The sequence below is a fragment of the Colias eurytheme genome, chromosome 1, assembly GCF_061535395.1.
Source record: "Colias eurytheme isolate Ceu_HAF_F1 chromosome 1, ilColEury1 Martin Lab GWU primary, whole genome shotgun sequence".
NCBI lineage: Eukaryota > Metazoa > Arthropoda > Insecta > Lepidoptera > Pieridae > Colias > Colias eurytheme.
In genome coordinates this window covers 6569971-6596305 of record NC_142980.1, presented here as the reverse complement: position 1 = coordinate 6596305, position 26335 = coordinate 6569971, and the positions used below count along the sequence as shown (strand labels likewise).

General features: G+C 33.4%; 2 protein-coding genes across 2 annotated transcripts; both read left to right on the top strand.

Moving 5' to 3' along the window:
* The first annotated feature begins 1304 nt into the window (after positions 1 to 1304).
* On the top strand, positions 1305 to 20514 carry LOC149911041 (uncharacterized). The gene is made up of 2 exons (XM_090107064.1): positions 1305 to 1479; positions 19454 to 20514. The coding sequence occupies exons 1-2, from the start codon at positions 1305 to 1307 to the stop codon at positions 20512 to 20514; spliced, it is 1236 nt and encodes a 411-aa protein (XP_089963190.1).
* Positions 20515 to 25391: 4877 nt separating this feature from the next.
* LOC149911040 (uncharacterized) lies at positions 25392 to 26335 on the top strand. Its single transcript, XM_090101699.1, has 2 exons — positions 25392 to 25431; positions 25889 to 26335. Exons 1-2 carry the CDS (start codon positions 25396 to 25398, stop codon positions 26333 to 26335), a joined length of 483 nt encoding a protein of 160 aa, XP_089957825.1. The 5' UTR covers positions 25392 to 25395.

The following is a 26335-nucleotide window of genomic DNA, read 5'->3' as shown; positions in this document are numbered from 1 at the left end:
GCTATAGTTATGACACCGTGGCTTTACTCGCGTAGCATACGAGAGAAAAGTAGTCGATTTTCTAATTAATATTTGGTATAATATATCTCTGTACATATCCGATGAACATCCATCCATCAATCTATGACCTATTCATCCATCTATCCTCATATGTTCACGTTTATTCTAGTAGAATAGGATAGGATTGATAGGATATTTGATAGCGAACTGTAATAATATCATTTTCAAGTCTAGGCAATACAGACCTGTCTAGTGCCTGTCTCAGAGAACCTGATATTGTTATAACACTATCTATGTCCTTATTGACATATTATAAGATACCAATATTTGATTCTAGTTGTGATATATGCAAATTGTACTACGCCATAATTTATGTCGCAGTTGCATTAATTAGGCGAAGTAATGATAAATATATTTTTTTTATTCAAAATATTCTTCCTCATTTATAAGAAAATTGATGTAGGTTTTTACGTTATTCCACCGATATTCGTATTTAGATAGAAAAATGTATTTAAATTTTTACAAAAATAAAATGTTATTGTACGTGTATCACTATCTGTTGTTTTATTTAAATTTAAACAAAACGATGAATTCAAAATGGAATATATTTATAAAATTAAAAAAAAAAGGAAACGTTTTGGTGTTTTTTTTTCTAGCAATTATTAATATATTATGTAGTTCCAAGTTTTAGATCCGCATGTAGGAAAGTTTTTCTATAGATAGTTAAAGATAAGAATATTATCTTTTTACATTTTTATATCTATAGTATTTACTTTTATCGATGCTTCATTCATAAACATAATATTACATTTTATTATAATTAGTATCCTCGTTAGCATGTTTATTGTTCTAAAAGTGAACGCAGAACAAACATTCCTCAAGTAACCTTCGTAGCATCCTTAGTGTAAGCGATTAATATTAATAGGAGAGGTCGAGTGTGTGCGGCGTGCAGCGGCGGCGAGCGGCGGGCGCGAGCGGCGTGCGGCGGAGCGTCCACTGGTTGATCGCGGGATCGCTGCGTCGCCGCTCTCCGCAAGTGGCGCTCAAGTTGGCGGCGGGTAAAGTTTGTGCGGCATGGTGCGAACGCCACCCGCCTCCCATGCCGATCGAAGGCGCGGCGCGCGCACCACCCTACCCCCAATATATACCGCGAGTCGCACGGCCGACCCTCACAACGCAAGAGGAACGCGTGCGAACGCCCACAACGCCGCTCGCCCGGGGCGCCGCTCTTTCTCTTCTCTCTTTTTCTCTGTTCGTCTGTTTCTCGCTGATGCAGTCGCGCTGAGGCCGATGCGGGCGCCGCCATGCCGCGCTGCCTCATGGCCAAGAAGTGGAAGGTGGCTCCGGCGGGAGAGCTGGTCGATGAGTCCGACGAGGAGATCGACGTGGTCGGCGAGGGGCGCGGCCGGAGCCCCGCGCCCGCCGCCACCGCGCCGGGCCCTTCGCCGCGCGACCCAGAGCCGACGCTTCTCTACAACGGTAAGCACTTGTTACTCATGCTTACTTCGTGCCTGGCTAGAACTTTGCGCAGACCAGCGATCACCTGGAGCCAGCCGAACGTTCTCTTCTATGGATCCATGGTAAAATAAACATGCATACTGTTCATCTTTATTATTTTTCATCTAGAAAACTTAACGCTCAAAAAGCTTCTCAATGGAGTAGTACACCATAAAAACAATTGTTATATCTGAAGGTAACGTAAGTATATTAAAGAGTTTCGGGAAAATCATGTTTACGTATAGCTTAGCGACTGCCTTATTGGTTTGCGAATTTTTAATAATTTTTTCCATACATTAGAGTAGCTAAGCGCATGCGAGGTTGTATTTACGGCCATTGAACATATTTTTTATGAATTTTGTTTATTGATAAATAGCAGTATTATTGTATCTATATATAAAAAAAAAAACAATTACAACGTTTAATAAAAACAACAAATCATTAGCACAATGCGCATTACGTAAAACAGAACAATCAAAACAAAATAAAAATCATTAAAGCGCAACACCCAGGACCAAACAATGATTTTTAATGCAATCAATTAATTAAAATATCCACAACGTTGAGCTCGTGAAATTTTTTGTACCGTTAATAAAGAATAAATTTTCTGTTTAAAATGTTTCAATGCCAGTTCGCCGACGAACCGGTTTTCAATTAAATATAAAATATATTATCTGAAATAATAACAATGGTGTCTGAAATGGGCACTGTTATAAAATGAACATGAAAGTAAATTGAGCGTCATTCGAGATTCAGACCCAGACATCCTTCGCTTATAATTAACTAATATTATAAATGCGAAAGTAACTTTGTCTGTCTGTCTGTCTGTTACTCAATCACGCCTAAACTACTGAACCAATTTTCATGAAATTTGGTATTGAGATATTTTGATACCCGAGAAAGGACATAGGCTACTTTTTATCCCGGGAAAATGACGCAATCCCGGAAATCTCACGGGAATGGGAACTATGCGGGTTTTTCTTTGACTGGGCGGGCGAAGCCGCGGGCGGAAAGCTAGTAATTAATATTCAAGAGGACTTTTCATTTAACATCAATTAAATTGCGTTACAAAAGTCTGACTCATTAATATAGAAAAACAGCTTTTATTAAACTGAGATTTCAGTTACAAAAAGAATTTTATAATAAATTTATAAAAAAACATAGAAAGATAAATTAACTCTGTTCTGAACAAAGAATAAGAAAGTTGTGACTGACATAAAAACATTCCTTGAATTAAAACTTCATTCTTCAGTTTAAAATATTGAATGATTATTTAATATTTTACTGAGAGATTTACAGAAAATAACTAAACTATTGTTATATGTCTCTCATAAATTAACTTTTAATTAAACTATCTTCATTTTATTATTTTACAATGACTGTTCGATTTAGTGCGATCCATTGGTCGATATTAATGAGCACAGTATTGTTCTACTTTATGTAAACTTTGATGATTATGTATTTGGTATATAATTTAAATAGATTAGGAACATATGCAACATCTTTAACATGCTTGTCTCTATAATATACTAGCTTTCATCCGCATCTTCACCCTCTTTGTCTAAAATTTATTTTAAACAAATATTATAATAAAAAAAATTGGTTGTTAGGTAAAGTAGGTTTACGATCGAGATGTTTACGTGATAACGTCTTATTGGTGGCAGCGCTCGAGATGAGACGGGAGATCGGTCCGTCTCTCTCTCGTTATACCTGCGATCGCGCTCGTGAGGTTTTGGTGTGACACAAGTTTCTGAACATGTCACCCGACTAAAACGGTTTTTAAAACGTTATCACGTTATATAAAATGATTAATAATAAAAAGATCTAAGCGTACATTGGGACATAGGACAAGCGCGTACAGACAGCGTAGATATATTTTAAACTATATTATAATGATAGTTATTAAAAATGATTCTGTAAGAAATTTTATAAAAGTAAAACTGTTTTAACGTTGAATTGAGCCAAGAATAACGCCACTTTTTCTAACCATACTGATAACGTCTAGTAAATGGCGTATCAGATTACGCTATCGCACTTACGGGTTTTGGGTTACGAGGTACATTTCTGTTCATCAATACAAACCCCACTTTGATTAGTTTTTCTCGAGGAATAGATATATCTGTCCGACCTTCCTTGCAGGTCCGACCTCCCCTATCAATCCTTTAATAGAACTTGTAAAAAATTTAAACTTAATATACATATCTAAATATTATAAAATACGTTTGTATTTTGCTCTTTTTAACGCTCCAAACATTTAACAGACTAATTGTGTTACATTTTATATTAGTACACGCATGCTTTAGTTGTAAATTATTGTAGTCATCATATCAAATAACAAATTTCATGTCACAAAGTAAAATTTTCAATTCTTATTTAGTGAGTACTGTATTAGATATTTTACCGTTTTCTTTCTACAAACGAACGGCGGCAAAAGCTTGTTCGTACGTAGTAACGGCGGCCTAATATAGATTTTCTTAGCGAACGTAGCGCTTCCGCAGTTGAAACTCGTAGAGCGTAGGTACGTGTTAGCAGCGATGAAATAACATTATTTATTACTTTTATTATCATGGACGGTTCGTTTCTGTCTTAATTATAATGATGGTGTGGTTTATACACGTGTTGTTCGTCACATTACTGCATTATACGATGTTTTTTTTAATGTAATACTAAATATACATATTATGTATTACATTATAGGTAATGAAATAATGAATCGTAATTTTTACCTACCTTTTGTACCTACAATACAACTTGTTAAGCCATTGATAAAATGAACGTTATTAATAACACTTCGTTAATACTCATGAAATTTTTTACGTATAAAAAATAAAAACTTGAAAACAGCATTGCAACATGTTACACTCGTTCGTAAATCCTGTCGGCTTTGACCGAATATTCCTCGCGCTATCATGTCGAATTCTCTAAGGCTTAGTTCTCGAATTTCCCAAGCGTGCGCCACTAACAGCCTCATAGCACGTCGAGCGTACATGTTGAACTTTTGAACGATTTCCAGGCAAGTAATTCACTACAATTGTATTTGTACTAGTCGTATTGTTCGCAGCACCCATTCGTTAAATGTCCCTCCCGTCTCCTGAACGGACATAATGGAAGTAGTGTCCCAGAAAAGCGGATTACTACATAGCAAGCAAGCTGCTAATATACACTCGGCAATTATGGCATATGTAATCTCATTAAACGGGAATTTTACTATGCATTAACTATTGTTTAATACAAAAATTCAAATCGGAACGGTATGACAGGCGACTTTATGGATTTTCAATGCTATATAATTGTTGATAATTTAATTCGTATAATAAAGTTAGTTATTAACAAAACATTTTGAGAAATGAGATCCGCAAATACAAGCTATTTTCCTGTGATGTTTTATCATAATAATAAAAACAAGTGAAGCACAATCAACGCTGTACAATAAACTTCAAAATGACTAAAGTTAACACAAAAAAAGAATTAACTGGAAAAGGGTAAATAATCCATTGAACATGAACAAAGAGAGAAATATCGCTGTAACAAACAACAAATACAATCCACTGATCAAAATTTTAAAACAAAAGACCTTTCTAAATCGAGAAATACCAAAAATATCATAATTTTATCCATTGTTAACTCTCGATATCCGATGAATGCACCTTTTTTAAACAAATATTGTATCACATCACTTTTACTACAAAGGTATATTTACATTTTATAAATAAAAATCTATTTCCATTGAAACTCAGAGTGCTAAATGGAATGATAAAAATAAATCATTTATCAGTCAATTGCGGACTATTTTATTTGATCGGATGTTCGTTTAATAGAAAATACATTTATAAACACCATAAGAAGAGCATCATTAATTTTTGTTCAAAATGCAATTTTATGCAATTATAATCCGACGAGTACAGTTTTTAGTACAAATATCGTATGAATGTTGTCTGTGCGTAAATAAAATATATCATGCAAGCAATTACCCATAACCTTCTAATGCACTTGGCTTATTAATTGAAATAATGATAACAGCTAATCGATGATAATCGCAGCCAACGTCACTAGAGCTTTTAATTTCACGATAACGTTTTAACCTTTGTCCTTCAATCGTACTGATATACGATTTATACTGTTATTAATTTCTGTAAAAGAGTATTCGCTTATCATACAAGTACGATCGAGCGTAGCTACCCTCCGGTGTCAACTAGAAGCCCTACAAGATCATCCGTTTAACGATTTCTATTAGACTTTAGGGTGATACTATTTTATGCAACAAGTAGGAAAGCCATTGAATAACGCATGCCTTTTAAATTAATTGTTCAACGGCATGGGACAATACGAAACATTCTCTGAGAATTTTATATAGTAGGTTCCTACCATCTTATACGTTTCCCTTGGTACATTGAATTTCGGGCGTAATTTTTGTGAATTAACAAATTTTAAATAAACATTTAAAAAATTAAAATATTTCTTCTGAAGATAGTAACTTTTATTTCAGGTTATAAAACGCACAAAGTTCTTAAAATGTTGAGGCAAACAAACTCTTATTTGCATGGTTGTTACGTACAAATGTGTATGACCAAGCATCTTTACGGTGGATCCATAAAGCTTTGTGGCGAGGTTATCGTCTTTGAAATGCCTTTATTCTACGTTAAAGGTATTTTAAGTGACCCAAATACTCGACTCCTGGTTATATATCGGTATATCTATGTGAGGGAGTGATACCTTGTAAGAACCTAGTTCAATCTGAGCACATCATGCACATGTGAAAAAGGATTTCTCGTTAAAATTAACATATTAGACGTGTAGAGCTATAATCGAAATCTGTAGAGGCAATACGACCGCACTATTTTGGTAACGATTAACTGCTATTATTATTAATTTGCGGTCAGTGCACTACCACCTGCACTAATTGTCCATCGTTTAAGCTTAATTGCCAGTATAGAGCTTTTGAAGATAAATATTTTATGTAGACCTTGACGTAAATGTAGCAGACTTTTTGTGATATAGAATATTTACCGGGATTTTATCATTTTTGAAGTCATATTTAATTGTAACTAAACATTAATTGTTCTATTGATATGCCCAATAATAAACAAGTTTTGCTACAATTTATATTTTACGTGTCCTTCAATTATTTCGGAAAAAGTTATATTACTTATTAATTTGTCGTAACTATTTCGAATATAAATTCAAATGCGTATAATTGGCGGTTTATTTCATCCCAAAATTTCCAAAAAAAATGGTTTGTTAAAATTATAAATATGAATGAATAAAATTATGTATGAATGTTTCGATAAATATCTATTAATTATTTTTATCGAATAATGGATATATTATAAGGATATACTTCTCGTAATGGCCAGATTTGGGTTAGATTCGGTGAACTAGTGTGATCACAATACACTAGCCGAGCGAAGCGAGCGTGCCGCCGGCCGCGGCAGCAGCCGGCTAGTGCCGAACCGAATCCTATTGTATTATTTTACTTGTTAAAGTATCGTTTTGCTATTTTTACATATTGAAATAACTATATTTAAATCATAGCTTTGCAAAAAAATAAATAAAAATTAAATAATAATACATTTGTTGCTTAACTCTTAGTAAAAATACAAAAGCAACACAAGATACATTTTATAATTATTGAGTCATTAACTAGTTATCTGGTTTAATATTTTATATTCATAATCGATTTACAATATGCGATCATTCAATACCTAAATCAGAAACGATGATGAATTATAATCTTATAGTAGAAAAATAATACACAGTATTCAGTGTACTTCATTTCCAATCTTCGTTAGACTTATGAAATTAAAGGCGAAAACGAAATAACCTCTATAACAACATTGCAAAATCTGATTAAATCGTGCATATCTAGTGCATGTACACTGTTAAGGTGCAATGCAAAAACAGAAAACAGAGTGACTTTCGCATTTTTAATATTCTTGAAATTAAATTTACATAATATTGCGTTAGTATGTTGGTCGCAGATCGTACATTGTTGGACTTCAATTTCGCTTTATCCTAACAAGTTTTGAACAGCAAATGCGGCACTTTAGAACTATGACGAAGTGGGAGCAAACTTGAAGTGAATATACCTAGTTGCTTATGCAAGTTATAAAATTGCATCTCTTAACTTTTATATTGTAAGAATTGTACGAGCAAATACGTTCAAGTTCTTTAATTTTTTATTCCCTTTTATAAAAAATTGGAAAGCACTTAAAAGCAATCGATAAAGGAAGTTTTCAATGGCACTGTTCTCACTGAAAGTTTTCCTGTGTCCAAGTATATTATTACAATGTAATAAAAGGGAAAATAATTGTTATTGTATTCTAGTAAAGTACCTTTCTGTTTCTATCTCTGTATCTATAAAGTAAATGACATTCACATAAATCAATAAAGGTCCTCTTCTATTTTCACTTCTAATATATTAAATTGCTCTCCTACCAATATAAAAATTATAAATAAAATATATAACCTCTATTCTATATATATATGTATTATTTAAACCTTTAATTGCTTTGCCGACGGAAACCAATAATATAACTTTAATAAAAACTACAGACAGGATATTGTGGCCTGCAAATAGTCGTTTAATGAAAAGGTTTCCAATTTTAATAAGACAAAAATATGATAAAATCGGTCTACTTCGCTTGAGAGTGTGTTATTTTTATAATGTATATATTAATTAATATATAAAATTATGTAAATAAAAAAATCTGTAACCTACATTTTAGTCACGTTCCTAAATTGGGATCTAATTTGCTTCCGTGCCCGTAAATTATTAACGTGTTTAATATTAGGTAGGCGCGTTCATATCAGTCTGTTCTGCGGTCAATTTGTTGGAAAATGTAATATAATATGATGGCCGTTGTAATTGGGATCGTGAGTTGTGCTCGCCAGTTCACGGTCCCAATTACCGCTGCTGTTGAAATTTTATCAGCCCTCCCTTCGTTATAAGCATATTGTAATTTGTAGTCACGGCGTATTGCACTTGTTGGGCAATTATAGTCTCTTAGCTGTCAGGTTAAATAGACACAATTGAATGCAGACGAAACGTATTGCATATACATTATACAGGTACATCGAATTGATATTGTCTCATTAGTATTTGATCCCTTCCGCCGCTTTGTCTGTGTTCGCCCCCTTCATCTATATGTCTATAATAATTCTATAACCCTTTAGGTTTTGATGTTGGAGATTAAATGAACACTGCACATAAGTGTACATAAATATGTATTGAGCATATTGATTAATAACTGAAGCATTTATTCGTTTATCAGAAAATGAGGACATGTAATAAAATGGGGAACATATTGAAAAGTAAACGAAGGCGGCACTTTAGTGAGAATTGTTTGTGCTAAACCCATTTTCCTTATGTCCTGAAATTTATTGCCACGAGCAGATGTTGCTAAGCTGTCTCCCTCTCGCTTACACATTTTGTTTTCAGGAGCGCCTTACGTAAATATACTTACGTTGCTTTTGTGGATGTGGCAGTATTTGGGCAGAGGTGGGACATGTCCTTACAATTTTTTGTATGTTAGCCGATAAATTATACTGTATAGGTATCTGTATATGATGGTCTGAACTTGTAATTATATAGAATTATTACTACATTTTTTATAATAGCGCACACCTGCATTTAATCATCATTATAAAGTAAGAAGGTGAAATTGAATAATTGTAATTAGACTAAAAAAAATATTAACGATAGAGCAAAAAAATCAAACGTGATATCATTTTTCCATTTTACTTCTTTGAAATATAATTACCATAGTGTACCTACATTATGGTAATATTCTTCCTAATATTTAATAAGTAGATGTTAGCATACATTTTATTTTTATAATTGGATTACAAACAATTTTACCCGCTTAAACGGAAAAGATAGAAAAAATTGATTATTTATTCGCTATTTCCTCATTGGCAAGTTGTGTACTAATCGTTATTTGCGAAGACTCAAGAATGGATCGGAAAGACAACTTTAATTAAATTATTGCATTAACTCGGAAACAGATACTGTTCCTTTGATTTGGAATTCTCTTTAGATCCTTCGATACCGTAAATGACAATGCAATTAGTTTAATCGACTTCGAGTTTAAATAGTACTTACGGACTTTTTGCATTCTTGGAAACTGAAACTGGGACATTATTGGACTTTAATTGTAATTAGAATAAATATTAGGGTATCTTGAATTATACAGGGTGTAATCGTTAAGTGTGCACAGGCGATTATTCCGTAACTATTACAGATATCAAAAAAAAATAAACTGTCATCGAAAGTACTATGGCCAAAATATATTTTAAAAAATAAAACGAGAAATATCTAAGATTACACCCTGTATACGATAATAACTAGTGGTGGTGGGTAGATTTTAACGCTTCATTGTTACAGTATCCTTACCTTTATTTTATCATACTAATGAAATAATGTTTCCGTTTCATGATGATTTATAAATTAGCTCTGGGTTTCTGCATCGTCATGTTTGGGTATAATTCGTTGTTAAGACGTCTTTATTTGAGAAATAAAAAGACAGTAATTAAGTTATTCTTTCCTTACCTATTGTATGTAACAGGCATAAAAGTTCGGGAAGAGCTTGAGTTTGCCTTGAATTATATACTTATTAATAACATATAAACTTAATCATTTTATATACATAATATAATAGCTCGTGCTGGCTCCACCCGGGCTGACTCAGGATAAAAACTTTTGTTACTTCCTAATAATGTTGCTTTCTACAAACAAAACATCTTTCCTTTTTGTAATACAAAGTGATTTATTTCACATTCGTCAAGTGCAAAATAACCATATGCTGTTTGAGTAGGCAACAAGAAGAATAATGGAAATACAGAACAGATATTACGATTAATATACAGGCTCGCCCCACCGGCATGCCGAGTTAGGTGAGGTACGTAGCGTTCCAAATTCCTCAGCCTTTTTAATATAAGCTCCTATGCGGTATGGGTACTGGGTATAGGTACTCCACATAGGTACTCCAATTTCGTTATATTGGGAATATATTCGAAACCGTTGTTTAGTGAACTTTTTGTTGTTAATGTTTTAATGTGTGATGTATAATAAAATAGAAAGTTCACTGTTTGAGTAATCTTTTTAATAATTATTATAAATTTGTACGCCAGGCCATACTGGAAGCTCATGTATTAGGTACGATATATGTCAGCAACGTTCAACATTTATAATGAATTGTGCTACGTTTAGCTATATTATGTTAAATAAGCTATGAGACGAAGGAAGAACGCAAAATACTCCTGTCACTTTAGTATTTTAAACATCTAAAAGCATTCACAAAAATGATTGATTGCACTCCTAAGAAATAAATATTAAATTGTCATTTGATATTTCCCTCTTTTTAATTTCCTGCTGACAAATCATACCTAAATATTTACTTTGATTTTACGGAAATTACAAAACTTCGTAAAAAGGCAAATTGTTTTCAATAAAAAACATTGATCAATCACATCCTCTACGGAACATTTTGTGAAAAATAAAATCCGGAAATTTGAACGTCGGTGAGTTTAATAGACAGCCAAATAAAAAAATGTCAAATGTATTGCTCTGATATTCAATATCGAGCCATGCGTGTAGAAAGGGAATAGCTAGAATATTTGCTTTATTTTCAGCGCATCGTGTATCAATTAACGTACTTTTTCGATGTACCTATGTACTACGCATCGATAGCTAGTAGCGTGTAAAAATTAATAAACTTTTAAATATTTTCCGAAATAATTGGGAGAGCGAAGTTCTGGTCTGCCGACGCACTCATTATCTTTTTTATTTCTCTTAATTAAGTTCTCTCTTAATTAAATTTAAATCACTCCGTACGCCAGTGGAAATGTAAAATATACGTAACGACAAATCACGTACATCTCTTTAAAAACTGCAACAAAAAATAAAACCTTAGTTAATTTCACATTTCCCATAACTGATGATTTGGATTCGATTATCTTACTGAAACTCAAACCGGAAGCTCTCAGTTTAAATTATATCTTATTGTTGATTTGGTGATTTGCACAGAACATTAAAATGTGTTGATTTGAATGATCTCTTTTTACGTACAAAAGTACCTAACTACTGTCATGGTAATTTATAATAAAAATCAAACCCGTATTTGAATTGCAAGTAGATAAATATATATTACTGTCACTGACCCTGTTTATTTTAATCCCGTAATGGACGACGGCAGATTCGTTTTAATTTTTACTTCGCGTATTCAAATACGAGCAACATAGAGATTAATTTACGGTTAAGCTTATTTTATAATTATGATTAAAAATGTATGATGCATTTAACTGTTCAAATGTTTCAGATTATTTATTCTCAGTTTCTATTCTTTGTAATATGTGAGATTAAGATGAAATTGAAGTCTACTTTTACGAAATCGGTGATTGGAATATCGTTGAAACAGGTAATTTATTAAATCATGATTAAATCCAATTGACAATATTTGCTATTTTCAGATCCCTGCCTAAATAGCGTGGTAGTATTATTTAAATTGAATTGATGTCATAGTGAGTGAATATCAAAATGTTATTTCCCTTTCACGTATAAGTGGGCTCAGCTGTGCATCTTTCAATATACCATGCTATTGATTGTAGACATTGCGCACATGACACGGTTCCCTCATAAGACGTATAATTATTATAAGTATTGGATTTGAATTCTTCGAAGAGAAATTGCTTCATAAAACACACTTTAAAAATGCCATATGTTTCATATTACACCATTATTTCAAATACAATCCAATATTCTGACACGTAGGTATTTGATTTAAGGAATAAAAAGGGTTTCCGTAGCTTCACTAAACTTCATAAAGTTATCACTTTCATAATTATTCATACCTTAATTACTGCACTATAGTCGATTTAATTGATTAATATTTTAGGAGAAAGTCTGCTTTAAGTCAACTAGGATTCATTTAATCATACTTAATAATTAATATTTTTGGGATTTTCTGTTTTAATCTTTCATCGTACCCTTGAGCACGGCGTCTTGCTGACTTAGTGACTTATAGCTTTGTATTTATTCCTCCCACCCATTGACCCAGAAAACTGAAAATACAGTGAACTTTTCTGCACATGACAAAGTTATTGTATTACAAATAGAAACATCATTCTTAAAAAAAATGACACATTTCATAGCTATTAGATTTTCTTTTATTTTTTGTTTTAATAATGATAGTTAAAATGGTATCAAATGTGTGTGCATGATAGAAATCAATCAGCCTTTAATATTTGCGACGTCTACATTAGTATATTACTTACTATTAAATTTATCATATGTTCCAAGTTCCTGTGTAGCGTCATGTTTAAGTCCCGTCTCATGTAGGAGGAACAAAGATGTTTGTGTAGGTAGTTAGAAACATAAAGCTATGAGAATTCAAAGCCTTGCTTTCATTTGCATGAATTCATGTTACTTGAGTATACATAAATGTATTTCCAGACCAACTAACACGTTAACAGACTGTTTTTTGTGAATATTCTTTTCTTGAATGTTTTGAAACGAATTGGTTTAGGTAAGTCTAAGAGATATTAAGTTACGTGCTTATTATAATACATATGTTAACTTTACTTTTAATATCAGTTTACAAAAATTGTAAATTAAAAAAACTTTTCAGGCATTTTTTTATTAAAATACATTATGAATCATGAATTGTTTTGTTACAACTTAAGTAAAATTACTTAATTCTTTGAAAAATAATTTTCTCAGAGAACGTTTAAATTTTATTCTTAAATGAATTTATCATTAGGTAAATTTTTATTTTCACATTGCGCCAAGCTATTTTAACGATAATAATTTCTGAAAACTTATATTAATGAAATACCTTATATGACAGAAATGGCATCATTATGGTAATTGACATAAAGATTTTCTAAGTATCTTAACATTACGTAGAATTGAAAGCACTCCTGTGTATAACTATGTAGAGAATTCTTGGTACTTTTAAGGTAGGTGCATATACTCTGCAAGTGAAAGAGCTTAAACTAGTCGTGTGTGTATTTTCTAGGAAATCAATCGAGTAAGCGTCCCGATCGCATATGAAACTGCGTCAACAAGTACTCTGTGCTCCCTCGCCCTCCGGTTGAGATGATGGGGAGTGTGGGAGGGACGGAGGGGCACGTGGGGTGTCGAGGGGTCGAGATTCAACTGGTGCAATGCGGCGTACCCCTTCGCTCATCCCACTGTCCCGGTTTGTTTTTGCTATTGTATCTGCGGCGCACAGTTGGCACGCTAAGCGTTGATTTTGTTACGTTTCTTTTGTACCAGTAGGTACCTTAAATGAGGGTTGGCTGGTCATTATTCCGCTTATTCCCTATTTGCCAGTAGCGACCGTTTATTGAGATTGACCGAGTTGATTACGTCGCTGCTTGTACGTTGAGACTCCTGAAATCTAATCTAATCGCAACCTCTGTAAAACTAACATATCTTCCAACTATGTTACAATTAATTTACCCTATTACCGCACTATCTCTTCATATTCCTATTATCTTTACTTTTTACTATACACTTACCTGTATACTTGTATGTTTCTATCTTCCTTCTTTTCTTAACAATTACCTTGTCGGTACCTATTTATACTTTGCACTTCTAAGTATAATAATGCAATTTTACTTTATGCCTAGTCAATACACCACTTGTTTTCTAAATGTAGGTTGCTATTATCATTAAGAATGTCGCTTCATGTGTAGCACTTACTATTTATAACTTTCACTAGGTAATAGGTATGTATAAGTATCTAACATAGTTAAGATAACTGGTACACGTTCATAGAATAACTTAAATGAGATTCAAACAAGCTGAATAAATTGTGAAAGATAACATTCAATTGCATTACAATTTAGATATTAAATTTATATTTTGTAATTGTCTATTCAAGTACGTTGAAGTACCTAATGATGAAATCTACTAAATAGAATCATTTTTCACATTTCCTGGTCCGAATATACTTGTAAAATGTTAACAACTTGAAGAATATATTCTTCGATCGCTTGTGAGTTACTTTCAATATCCCTCTTCACAGTCGACGTGTATTATGAAGCGCCGAAATGTATTTTAATAAAAGGTTGTAAGAAATTGAGTTTAAAGAAAATTTTATATCCTTTCGAGAAATTTTCACCAGAAAATCGAGGAAAATGATCGGATGATCTGAAACCTGTACAAAAAGGTCACCTATTGTGTGTGTGAATAGTTGAAAGATTGAATTATTTCTTAAAAATTTGAGTCTGTATTTAAACTTCTTTAACGCCCAACAATCAATACAAAATAATACTTATTTTCGCTATACATATAAGTAGATTCAGTATGGACTACACAAAGCACTGCGGACTTAATGCGGTAATGTTTTCATTCAATTCATGGCTGTATTTGAAATTTGGCACCTATTCAATACTTTTATAGATGTATAAAGTTTATCATATATAATCGTAAATCACAGTAAGTTTATATAACTGAACATTTTTCCTGTAAAATATGGTTATACTGTCTAATATTTGAAATAAACTCAAAGGAAGATTGAAAGTAGAAGTAAGAAAGGTTTGCCGTAAGAAATCCTATACACAGGATCGAAAAGAAATGTTTCGTAAAGTTTATCTATAAACTAGAACTAGATAAACAACAAGGTCAACTGTTGTCATGTTTGTGCAACATAGAGTTGTTAGGTGACAAGAGATATTCAAATACAGTTTCAGTTTTTCTACAGCGACTGAAATAATTAATTAGCGTCCAATTAATGTTTCACTCTAAAACAAATAATTGCGTTAAAATGCCAGACTGGTTTATTTAACTACGTGACTATTTTTAGATTTATGATGTTGCTGTTGATAATTTATTAATTAAATATTTGATCAAAGTCAATTTAAAATTTAATAAACATTACAGTATTACTTTTAATTTCAAGCATTGATAGAAATGAAGATTGCTTTTACGATAAATTCATATGTTTAAAGCTGTTGATTGCTTAATTAAAATAAAATCATACACATCGATGTTTGCTTAAATGTAAAATAGTAATTGAAAATGTTAACGGAGACTTCATTTATTCAACTTTCTGAGTACGTGATGTAAAATTTAACAGTTTCTAACGAAATATACTTATATTCGTCACTTAAGCATAGCTTTAAGCTTTACAGATCTTGGTTAAGCTTATGATATTGTATTAAAATAACATTGCGTTAATCCTTGCGATGAAGTTAGTTAGCAGTCTGAACTTTATCTGCCTCCATATCAATTTATAACTATGATAAAGTTTGTAAGTACCTACTCAGTAACTTTTTAATAAATACTATTATAAGTGATTGAAAGTTTATGATTGCGTAGTTTGAAATACTAATAGGTAGATGCTATAAATAAAAACCATAAATATCTAGTGTACAAAATAACAAACAGAAATAACAAAAGTATTTATTCCCGTGCAGTATTTTATTACACGATATAAAAGTAAATTGCAGGTGGTATTCAATAAACGTGTTAACATAAATGATTGGACGAAATATTTAATCGCGAAATTCCTTTATTGAAAACGTGTGAAAAATTTTCCTGCGGCATAATTCACATGCCTGCCTTTGTTGAATAATTATATTGTTTTGTAAATTGTAAATCGATACAAAATTTTACTCGTTATTGTCATTGTAGTTTAACAATGCTTATGGATTATAATCAGTTCAATATATTGGTATTATTTACAATAAGTATCTGCCGTTCAGTTGATATCACCTATATAAAAAAATGTAAAATAGCCATAATAAGAGCTTTTTCAACGTACAATATATAATGCAAGTTTCTAATCTGCTATAAAAAAAGAAAGATTTAATAGAAAAGCTATTCACCTTTGTTTCTGTATTTTGAAATACAAATGTTGGTTTAACTTTGTAACTGTTAACGTAAACAACGTTAACAAAGTTCGCTCGTAGTACACAACTACGCCGCAACGTGTTAATTTTTTTAACAATGAACCAACTCTGTTTATGAAATATGTTGAGAGAAATGAAATCCATTTTACGCTAAAATTTGCTTCTGTGCTTAGCAAATTCTATTAAAGATTGTTTTGGTTGTTCGCTATAATCTTATTACGTTTTTGCGGTATTATATAGTCTATAACAATTTTTGTAAGCGGTTTTAGTTGATCTAAATTTAATTTTATATGGTGCAGATTGGATTTCGATATGATCAGTTCAATCGATAATTAAGCTTACGTAAGTGTTTCTTCTATATTATATTATATTGATTGAAATGCTGTCTGAATTGGAGCATAGTCAAGTATAAACTAATTACTTTTTTATTTCAAAATGGTATGATGAGAGAGTTGTGTATTTGACCGTAAACTGACGCAACACCACTGCATTCACATTTGGCGAGACAACGAGCTTCAAGGCGATTTAAAATTTAAATAGTAAAGGTGCAAACGCGCTGAATTAAATTATTTGTTATCCAACAAAACATGCTAAGTACACACGAAACATACCTGTTGATTTCAGAAGCAATTGTTCTATGTAAGCATTGTTGCCATCCGACACGAAAGTTCTTCCCATTTATACATATGTACATATAGGTTATTGTAAACGAGATACGTTTGTCGATTGTTTGCAGAAATCGATTTAACATCAATTGTTAGAAGCCGGCGGACTCACAATTCGACTCGTAAACGCCAAATTACATCCTATTGTTCTAATAATTAAAATCGGCTGCGGTTCCAAAATTTGATGGAACGTAATTTTCACACGTGCACTTCCTAATTCACGTAATAATTACAATTTCGCGAGATAATAGACTGTTATGCAGCTGTGTAATTGCGTGCCAAATTGAAATTATAAACACGTTGTGTTTGGACGCAACCAAGGGTCTACAGAAAATTAATCAACTGCAATTCATTAATTTTCTGTAAACTCCTGTTTGTCCAAGGTATGGCTATAGGTATAATAGGTAGGGATAGGTTATACCTATTCTATGGTAACTTTTAAACACATCACATTAATTAATAATGAATCTAGAAATCCATCCAAGTTATACACTTCATTATTATTATTCACTTAGGATTAGCTTATTATATACTTACAGAAAATGTTTTATGTTACAATTCAGTGTTTCACAGTTCACACTCGTCATATGCAATAATAAAATAATTGTTTAGAAATTGTCAGTATCAGATGCACAAAAGCACATGAAACTATAGCCAGCATATTAAATATTACGGTGATCTACTTGTACAAGAACATGTCTACTCCAAGCACGATCGCTTCATTCAAAAACTACTTGCATAAAGCACCTTAAGCCGTTGGTAGAGTCTGTGAGCACGAATGTCGACCTAACCGAACTTCTAGAATATACAATAAGGAACATCGCTTGTAATAATATCTAGTTAATGTAAGCTTTACTTGGTTCCGCCCAGGTATGACAACACGTTCTTGGCTAAAAGGGAGCGAATACTTGTTAAAGATAAGGGTTAAATTTGCTTAATATTTTAGAAAAAATAGATAAATATTGTCTGTATAGATAAAAGTGAATGTCGTTTTTATGCTGATGCGGGTGATATAAATATTTAACGACTATCTACAAATATGATGCAATATCACTACTACGATTAAATACTTTCTTACTCTAGATTAGACTTAATAAAATTGAATAATTTTCCAGCTAGCTTTAGTAATCCGAAAAACTTCTTGCAGGTACCTAGTAACACAGCAAGACACAGTATAGCATCAAGAATGTAACGTAAAACATTGAGCAGAAAGATTTTATTCACTTCCGTCAAATAACAGATTACAGAGGTATCAAAAAGTTTAATCTATACAAATAAAGAATTGTGCAGCCCGAGAAAATGTTTAACCCGAAATTGAGTCCTTGAAGCTGAACACGAAATTGCGTCCTTTATTCTTCACTAACACAAAGGAGGGTGTACCTAGCTCCCGCGAGCCCCCTTTACTCATACTCGCACTAACTAATCACAACTTGTGATCAAGTTTCATTTACTTTACCAGTCAAGAGACAAAGTCCTTTGACTATTGATCTTACATTGTCGTTTTATGTTAGTTAGCTAGTTAGGTAGTTAGGTACTTAGTTTACCGATATCGTTAAATTATCAAAGGCTCTCATTCATAAATCACTGCGAAAGTAATTAAAATTATTATGATAAAAGCAATTCAACATGAATAAAAAACTTAATATTCAGTTTCAAACACCAATGTTTCGAATGAATAAGTCTGCCTTTTGAAACGCGTCAGCGTGGTTTAATTAAAGGCAATGGTCCAAAAGAGGGGCCTTCATGTAAGTATCGCAGGGATTTGAAAGGATCAGAAAAAAGAGATGAGACGCACGAACGGCACACGGTTTCAAATTTCTATACGAATTTTTGTTCTAATTGGAGATGGCAATTGCAATTATTGATCCTTGCTACGCAGTTCATTATGAAGGAATTTCTATTAACTAAACAGAAATTGTAAAAAGAAGGCCATCAATTGATATATTTCTATAGTGACAACATTTAGAAGTATTTCATATTTAATCAAGGCTAGCTGCTTTGCTAACCAAATACCCCATTATGTATTAGTCAATGTTTTGAAGTCACGTCAAAAACGTAGCCACTGGTTGATATAGGCGCTAGACTGCATGCTACAGGTTGCCTTCGTAAATTATTAACGGACCCAGAATAACTCTTGTAAACTGGGGACCCTCACACTCTCGCACTGAGCGCCTTTCCACCCCCTCGTTAAATACCTGATTTGCATGCATCTTTGTGAAGGATTTAAAAAGAGCCCTATTGAAGGTTCGATTGAAGTCTGCATAATATATTTTTAAGAACGATCGACGAAGAGCGGGATACAATCGAGATAATTTTTTATTAAATCAATAACTGACACTTATATTATTAAGAGGCTAATAAAACTGCGAATTTAAATAAGTAATTTAATAGTAGTCTAATGCAATTTGGATGTTTAATAGATTTTTGTATCGCAGGTTACACCGAGGAGCAGCCTTCCACGCAGTTCACCGCACAGCTTCCGACCGAGGTGAGCTCGGCTCCCCCCGGCCCATCTCAGCCGGCGCCTCAGCCTGTCTCCTATGCTCTTCTACATCTCTCAACCTCTGACTCATCAGAAACGCCCTTCCTCCAAGTGCATCTCCAATCTTCACCTGTCTCCCCTCCTCCGCCACCGGCGAGCGGCAAATCCACCTCGATGTGTTACACGAGCAATGGCACTCTACTGTCACTACCGCCTAAGAAGAAGGACATTTATCGTCCGTATTGCTTAGGGGATCGTGCATATCTACAGCGCCCGGAGGAAGATCTCAATGCAGCCCACGCGATCCTAGACTTGAGCCAGCACGCGGTATTTCTGACCACGCCGCCTCGCGCGGAGCCCTCACCCCCCGAACCGCCGCCTCCGCCTCCTGAACCCGAACCTACCCAAGAACAACCTACCGAACGCCCCAGGGAAACGGTCGCGTACACCTACGACGCATTCTTTGTCAGCGACGGTCGGTCCAAACGGCGCAATTATGCAAATGCACCTGTTGAAAGTGCCCAACAACCGACCGAAACCAAGTCAAAGTATACATGCAGCGAATGTGGGAAGCGCTACGCTACATCTTCTAATTTGTCGCGACATAAACAAACTCATCGCAGCCTCGATTCAGTCGCCGCGAAGCGCTGCGGAGAGTGTGGTAAAGCATATGTGTCTATGCCTGCTTTAGCTATGCACGTGCTGACTCATCAACTGTCGCACGTCTGCGGCGTCTGCGGCAAGCTATTTTCCCGGCCGTGGTTACTGCAAGGCCACCTTCGTTCTCACACCGGCGAGAAGCCTTACGGTTGTGCACACTGCGGGAAAGCATTCGCCGATCGCTCTAATTTACGCGCTCACATGCAAACGCATTCTTCTGATAAAAACTACGAATGTTCGCGCTGTCACAAAACTTTTGCATTAAAAAGCTACCTCAATAAACACCAAGAATCGGCCTGTGTTCGAGAGGATGATTCATCGTCGCCTGATGCCTCCGCCTCTGCGTCTGAATAGGGACCGTTACAATCGCCATTTTGGTTTACTCGATAACGTAAAGTATTAATATGAATTTAGTTCATTAAAGTAAAGTAAAATTATAAAATTATTATTATATTATATAAGAGGCCTCGCGGCCGATTCGACGCGTAAGCGTCTGTCGGTTCGCATTGCCGCAATCGAGCAACGTTTCGCAAACAACGAATCACGTACGACCCCGTAGTGCCGCAAACGCGGCGATAGGCCGTAGCGACAGACGTCCTGTTAAAGATAAACGTTAACGGTGTATTGTACATATTAACGTCGATAAATATACCCTTATATATATAGAAGTAACGAAATACGAATGAAATTAATATCTTTTGTAGGTGATTTTTACAACCGCAACGTAGGTTAGAGTATCACGGTGTAAGTTTAGTATGGGGATGCGAGAGCTGAGCGCGAAATACGTCTGTGGACGGAGTGGGAGCGCCCGGGCGCGCCGCGTCGTCCGTCGGCGAGTAACTTGCCGAAACTTTCCGTCCGAAGCTCCGCAACGTCGCCGCGCCCGCCGCGTCGGCCGCCCGCCACAGTGCCTTAGCGGCGACCACGCGCCGCCTCGTCCCGCCCGTCCCTCCTTTCCCTGCCACTACGGTCTCCGAACCTTTCCCCCGTCTTGGCCTTTAAGCATCCGCAACGCCACCGCGCCTCATTTTTCACGTTCTTAGCGACAAAAATCCGAGTTTTAAATATTTTTATTGTATTGAAATGTATTTATGAAAAGGTTATTTAACATTCCTAAATTATCGGTCTTTATGAAATAATTTTTACATATAAATATTTCTTTAATAAATGCTATGCGAAGCGAATGAAATAATCTCGAGTACAAATTCAAGGCTTATTTACAATAAATAAAAAGGGAGCGCTATTTGTTTTGAAATGATGGGAATTTATATTTTGGACGAGTGGCGGGCGCATAGCGCGACGTCGATAGGGGACGGGCAGCGTCGCATTACGCAGCGAGCATGCCTTCAGATTGAGAGTGTGTTATTAGGAAAAGTAAAGTGTAACTGGCAATAACATAATGTAGAATAAGGTAGTATTAAAGTAAGTTTAAGAGACGAGCACGAGGTGCTCGGTAAGAAATGGGTATTCGAAAAGCAATAATAATGTAGGCACTAAATAAGTCGCGCACCGCAGTCGGTAGACGCAGCAGACTTTCCTATTCTATTCTAATCCCGTAGCGATCCGTAGCTCTCGTAGACGGTGTGTAGCGCCGGCCTCTTGGTATATCTTATGTACGTTCCTGCGTTTTCAAGTGACCAATTTGCAAAAAAAGACTATTAGTAGTATGCACATAGATAAATCGAAGTAGGTTAGGTCGTAATAAGGGTTATCCATGGGGCCGTCGACTTACTTCCTGTCGTATAATAGTGTATAGGTAGTGCCTCGCGTGTCAATTTGTTCTTAATGAATTTCTTTAACCCTGTCAATTAAGAGATCTTCTCTGTAAAAGAATTATGTACTTGTGTCCTTCTTGTGAAACAAAATCAGTCAATTCCTTATTTCGTTGAAATTTATTTGGAGCAAAATTACTAACTATGTTGATGAGACTCAAGTGGTCATTTAACATTTTATATAAAATTTAAATAACCAGGATTTCCCTACTCTTGTTGTAAAATCAAAATTATTACAAAGTGTTGATTTATTTATTATGGTTATTAATTTCCATTACATTACTCCTAGTGTTATGTTTTAGTTAACGTAGATGTAGTGTCTTTATAAAGGATTGATTTTTTGGTAATTCTTAATTATTGTAAAACATGATTACCTACATCTTTTCAGTCAAACTTAGATTATTAGGCTAAAAAATAACAAAGGTTGCGCGTAATAAGCAATATAATGTAAATCGATAAGCAATACTAGGGTAGCATTAACGTAGTCATATATTATATTGTTTAATAATATATTTAGTAGTTTTCTAGTCGGTTTTGGTGCTTTGGAGTACAGTATTGAACGAATCTGACATCGAATTTTAACGTAAAAATGATTCAATTGTGATATTTTGTTTCAAAATTAATATTACAATGTGTTAAAGTAGTGCATAAGTTTTAATTTATTATCAGTTTTCTTTAATACCTATTAAATCTCTAATGCTACCTATTATGAAGAGACTATGTACTCCTATGCATTTTCCTTATATCGTAATATGATAGATATAGTAATTATATCGTTTTGTAGAATAGAGCAAGCATATGGCTTTCAAAAAAAAAAAAGAAAAAACAAAATCGAGAAAATATTTTGTTCAAATATTTATACTAACGTTATTGTAGTTGTAGCTATTATACGAATAAGCAATGGTTTAAAATCTTACATTACGAAGGTAATATAATATATACAAAAACATATACCAATATTTAAATGTAAATATTTTCATATGTACCAAATTACCTTCTTTACAATTTTTGTAGTTGTAGGAGTCAAATATTTAGCATAAGTTACATATTTATGTAACAATTAAATTTTAGGTTTATATTAATTAAGCCATTTTGAGCATTTTGCTTAAACGATTTGCACTTTACATTTTAAATACTGCGATAACAATAAAACGTTAAAAGGGGGGAAGTCTCATTCAATTAACGTAGCAAAGGATAAGCTTTTTTAGAAGAAAACATCGTACAATAACATTATTCTGTAAAAAGGCAACAATGGAGTAATATATTATTTAAATGCATTAAAGGTTTCCAACTATCACTTGAATACGACTGACAAGACGTTGAGTCGGAGAATTAACAGCTTTGATAAATTTTTAAACAACATCGAAGTATGTAATTTGGAATGATCAATTAGTTTGTAACACAGTACAATATATTATGAATATTTTCAATAGTATTTATACTGAATGTTTTTACGTGAGCTTTATTTACAAAATTTTAAGTAGATATTTTTAGATCAAAATCGGGAAACGACTACAACTGTAAAAAATATTTGATATTTACGAAATCTTAATTCCACTATGCGATTGTTGTGATTACTTTTAAACAATAATTTGCGCTATTGTTCAAAGTACCTTAACTACAGCTGACTTACGACGCCGAGAATCTGAATCTATCCAAGAACAAAAATAATATTTCTTTGGTATACTTATATTTGATGGTTGATATTGTTAATTGGCGCCGACTGAACATTAAGTTTAATTAATTAGTGACTACCATAAGCAACGAATGAAACTATATAAATTAACTGTAAACCGTGATAAATGTTTAAAACAGTGTTCTGATGTTGTTCTCGTTTATAAGAAGAATAGTGATACTACTTATGTCCAAAAAAGCAATATGCAAGCAATAAAATCTAAAGTTATGAGTTAAAAAAATGTATATTAATATTGGTATGTAACAGTAAGCAATAATGTAACTAAACGAAAAGCAATATTATCTAGTGGTATTTTAGACTAGGAAAAGTGATACAAACACAAATACTTGTGCATGTAAACTTGTTGCTATAACTAGACTGCAACCAAGTGATACACGTAGATGTTTGTATGTAAATCGCAGAGCAATACTTTTCACTTTAAAATGGGTAGCATTTAAATAATTATATACAAATATATTACTTAATGCCTAGTCTAGCTTTGTAGTTGAGAAAGAGAACACCAATCAATATAAGTATAGATTTAAATATATATTTATGTAACTTATACAACGCGTTGCTAATATACGGCTCCTTTTTTTTAATATCATTAACGATTTATCGCCAATTACCATCTCTGTGAATTCATGCAAAAATATGTTACGAGTGAACTTACAATTTTGACACCTTACTTCTTTGAATTTTAAAGTATTATAAATAAGAAATTATGATAATAAAACTGGCCTAAAATCGAATATATTGCTCGATATAAGAAATTTTAATTCTAGAACGTTTCCTAAATAATAAAACCTCGTGATTGATTTAAGCATAGGTATTACAGCGTTTATTTGAAGGAACTGAATACAAAATCAGTCTTAATACAACTTATTATCTTGGCTCCACAAGAAATTTTTCTTTAAACCAATTAAGAGATATACCTAAACAATTCTATGTTTTTTACAAAGTGTGCCTATGGAAACAGTCCGTATATATATATAACATAAATTTTATTATGTAGTTTATCTAATCAAGAAAATTACTGATAATCCATATTTCATCATTTTAATTCAGAAAAGTGCGGCTTTAGATGCTTTAATTAAAAGTGCCATTGATTAATAATCGAAATAAAAGAATAGAGTTTTTGGAGAGCTTACATTTTATCTAATTCTAAAAAAAACTTTTACTATCTAATAATATGTTAAAAAAGAAGATTTATACATACTAATCAATAATCATTCTATTTCACTTTATGAACCATGATGCCAAAGTTTATTCGTAAATTATGCATATATTATTATATTATTATTACGTTGCATATATACCTACTGAATATACCTACTCTATATGATTAGTAACGGAAATTTTAAAAATATATTGTTCTGATTCTTACAAATAATAGGCACACTTTTGAAAGTAGAAAAAAATGAGTTAGGAACAAAATTATTTGTTAACACAGTATTCACAGTTTCTTCAGATAATCGCTTCTATGACACGTTTCATTTAATGTAATTGTATTTTTGCATAATTCGAGTAAACTGCACTCTTGAATTAATTAATAGCTGTATTTAATTGATCGATAACCAAAACAATTCAGAATTTGTATTTTGACTCCGATTAACCCTATACTTGACATTGTGCACTTACATGCACATTGAATTTAGTTTTTTTTTTAAACAAAATAATACATCGAATCGTTTTAATAATAACTGCAAGTGACTTCGTAAACGTCTCTTTACGTAATAAAAAGAAGTCTGTGTTTGTCTCGCTCACACATTGTCAGTGGTGAACAAAATGGCGAGCCGTCGGTCAGCGCCTGCGCAACGCTCTGTAAGTATCGTATTTTATCTTAATTAAATTAAGTTAAATGTATGAAATTGTTATGGTTTTACTTTCTGCAAGCTTTGCGCAATTGTCTGTGTATATTATTTTTGTGATTGTTTTTGTGCGTATACAGTAATTCACGATTTTTGTTAGGTGTGCATTTAAATACGCACTGCCTGGTGCAGTATGAATAACTCAGTATTTGTTGTGTATATTTAAATGCACACTGCCAGATTTCCTGTGAATAACACTCTATTAGTCGTGTACATATAAATACACATTGCCAACGTTATAGATTATTACAATTTGTGAATGTTGTGTCTATAAATGCACACTGCCAACTTTGCTACTACATACTCGAGCTTTTGTTCGGACAGAGTTTTTTTTTATAATGCATGACAACAATTTATATTACCGTTTCCGCCAAATTCCTATTCCTTAGCTTGCAATGCTTTTATTTCAGATGACTAGAAGTCGAAAAATCCTAGCGTTGGTGCCTAAATGCGGAGCTAAGTCTGATGTAGAATCTGGCGAATCTTCGGAAGATGAATTTAAAATGTGCAGACCTCACCAAGATGTCTCCGAAGACAGCTCCCCGGTCCGATCAATAGCGTCATCCGTCGAAAATGTAAACATCTCAGATAGTGATGACTGTGAGTATCGAGAAATATATGCCGTTGCTTCTGTCCATGAAGAACCGAGATTCAGACATAACACTACCGACTCTACTTCATACTCACCTTCTATTCTTCAACATGATCCGGACATTATACCGCCTTCACCATCAGTTTTTATTCCACCATCACCATCTATAGATTCAATCTGCAGATTCAATCTGCATAATGCGGTACAAGAAAGAAGAAAAGAAGAAAGGTCTAGTCACATGCCCAAATTTAATAAAGCACTATAA

Bases quoted from the DNA above. Each gene is read 5' to 3' on its own strand.
- LOC149911040 (XM_090101699.1), top strand. From the start codon at position 25,396: ATGGCGAGCCGTCGGTCAGCGCCTGCGCAACGCTCT. The intron at 25,432-25,888 runs GTAAGTATCGTA...CTTTTATTTCAG, and splicing joins CAGCGCCTGCGCAACGCTCT to ATGACTAGAAGTCGAAAAAT.
- LOC149911041 (XM_090107064.1), top strand. From the start codon at position 1,305: ATGCCGCGCTGCCTCATGGCCAAGAAGTGGAAGGTGGCTCCGGCGGGA. The intron at 1,480-19,453 runs GTAAGCACTTGT...TTTGTATCGCAG, and splicing joins GCCGACGCTTCTCTACAACG to GTTACACCGAGGAGCAGCCT.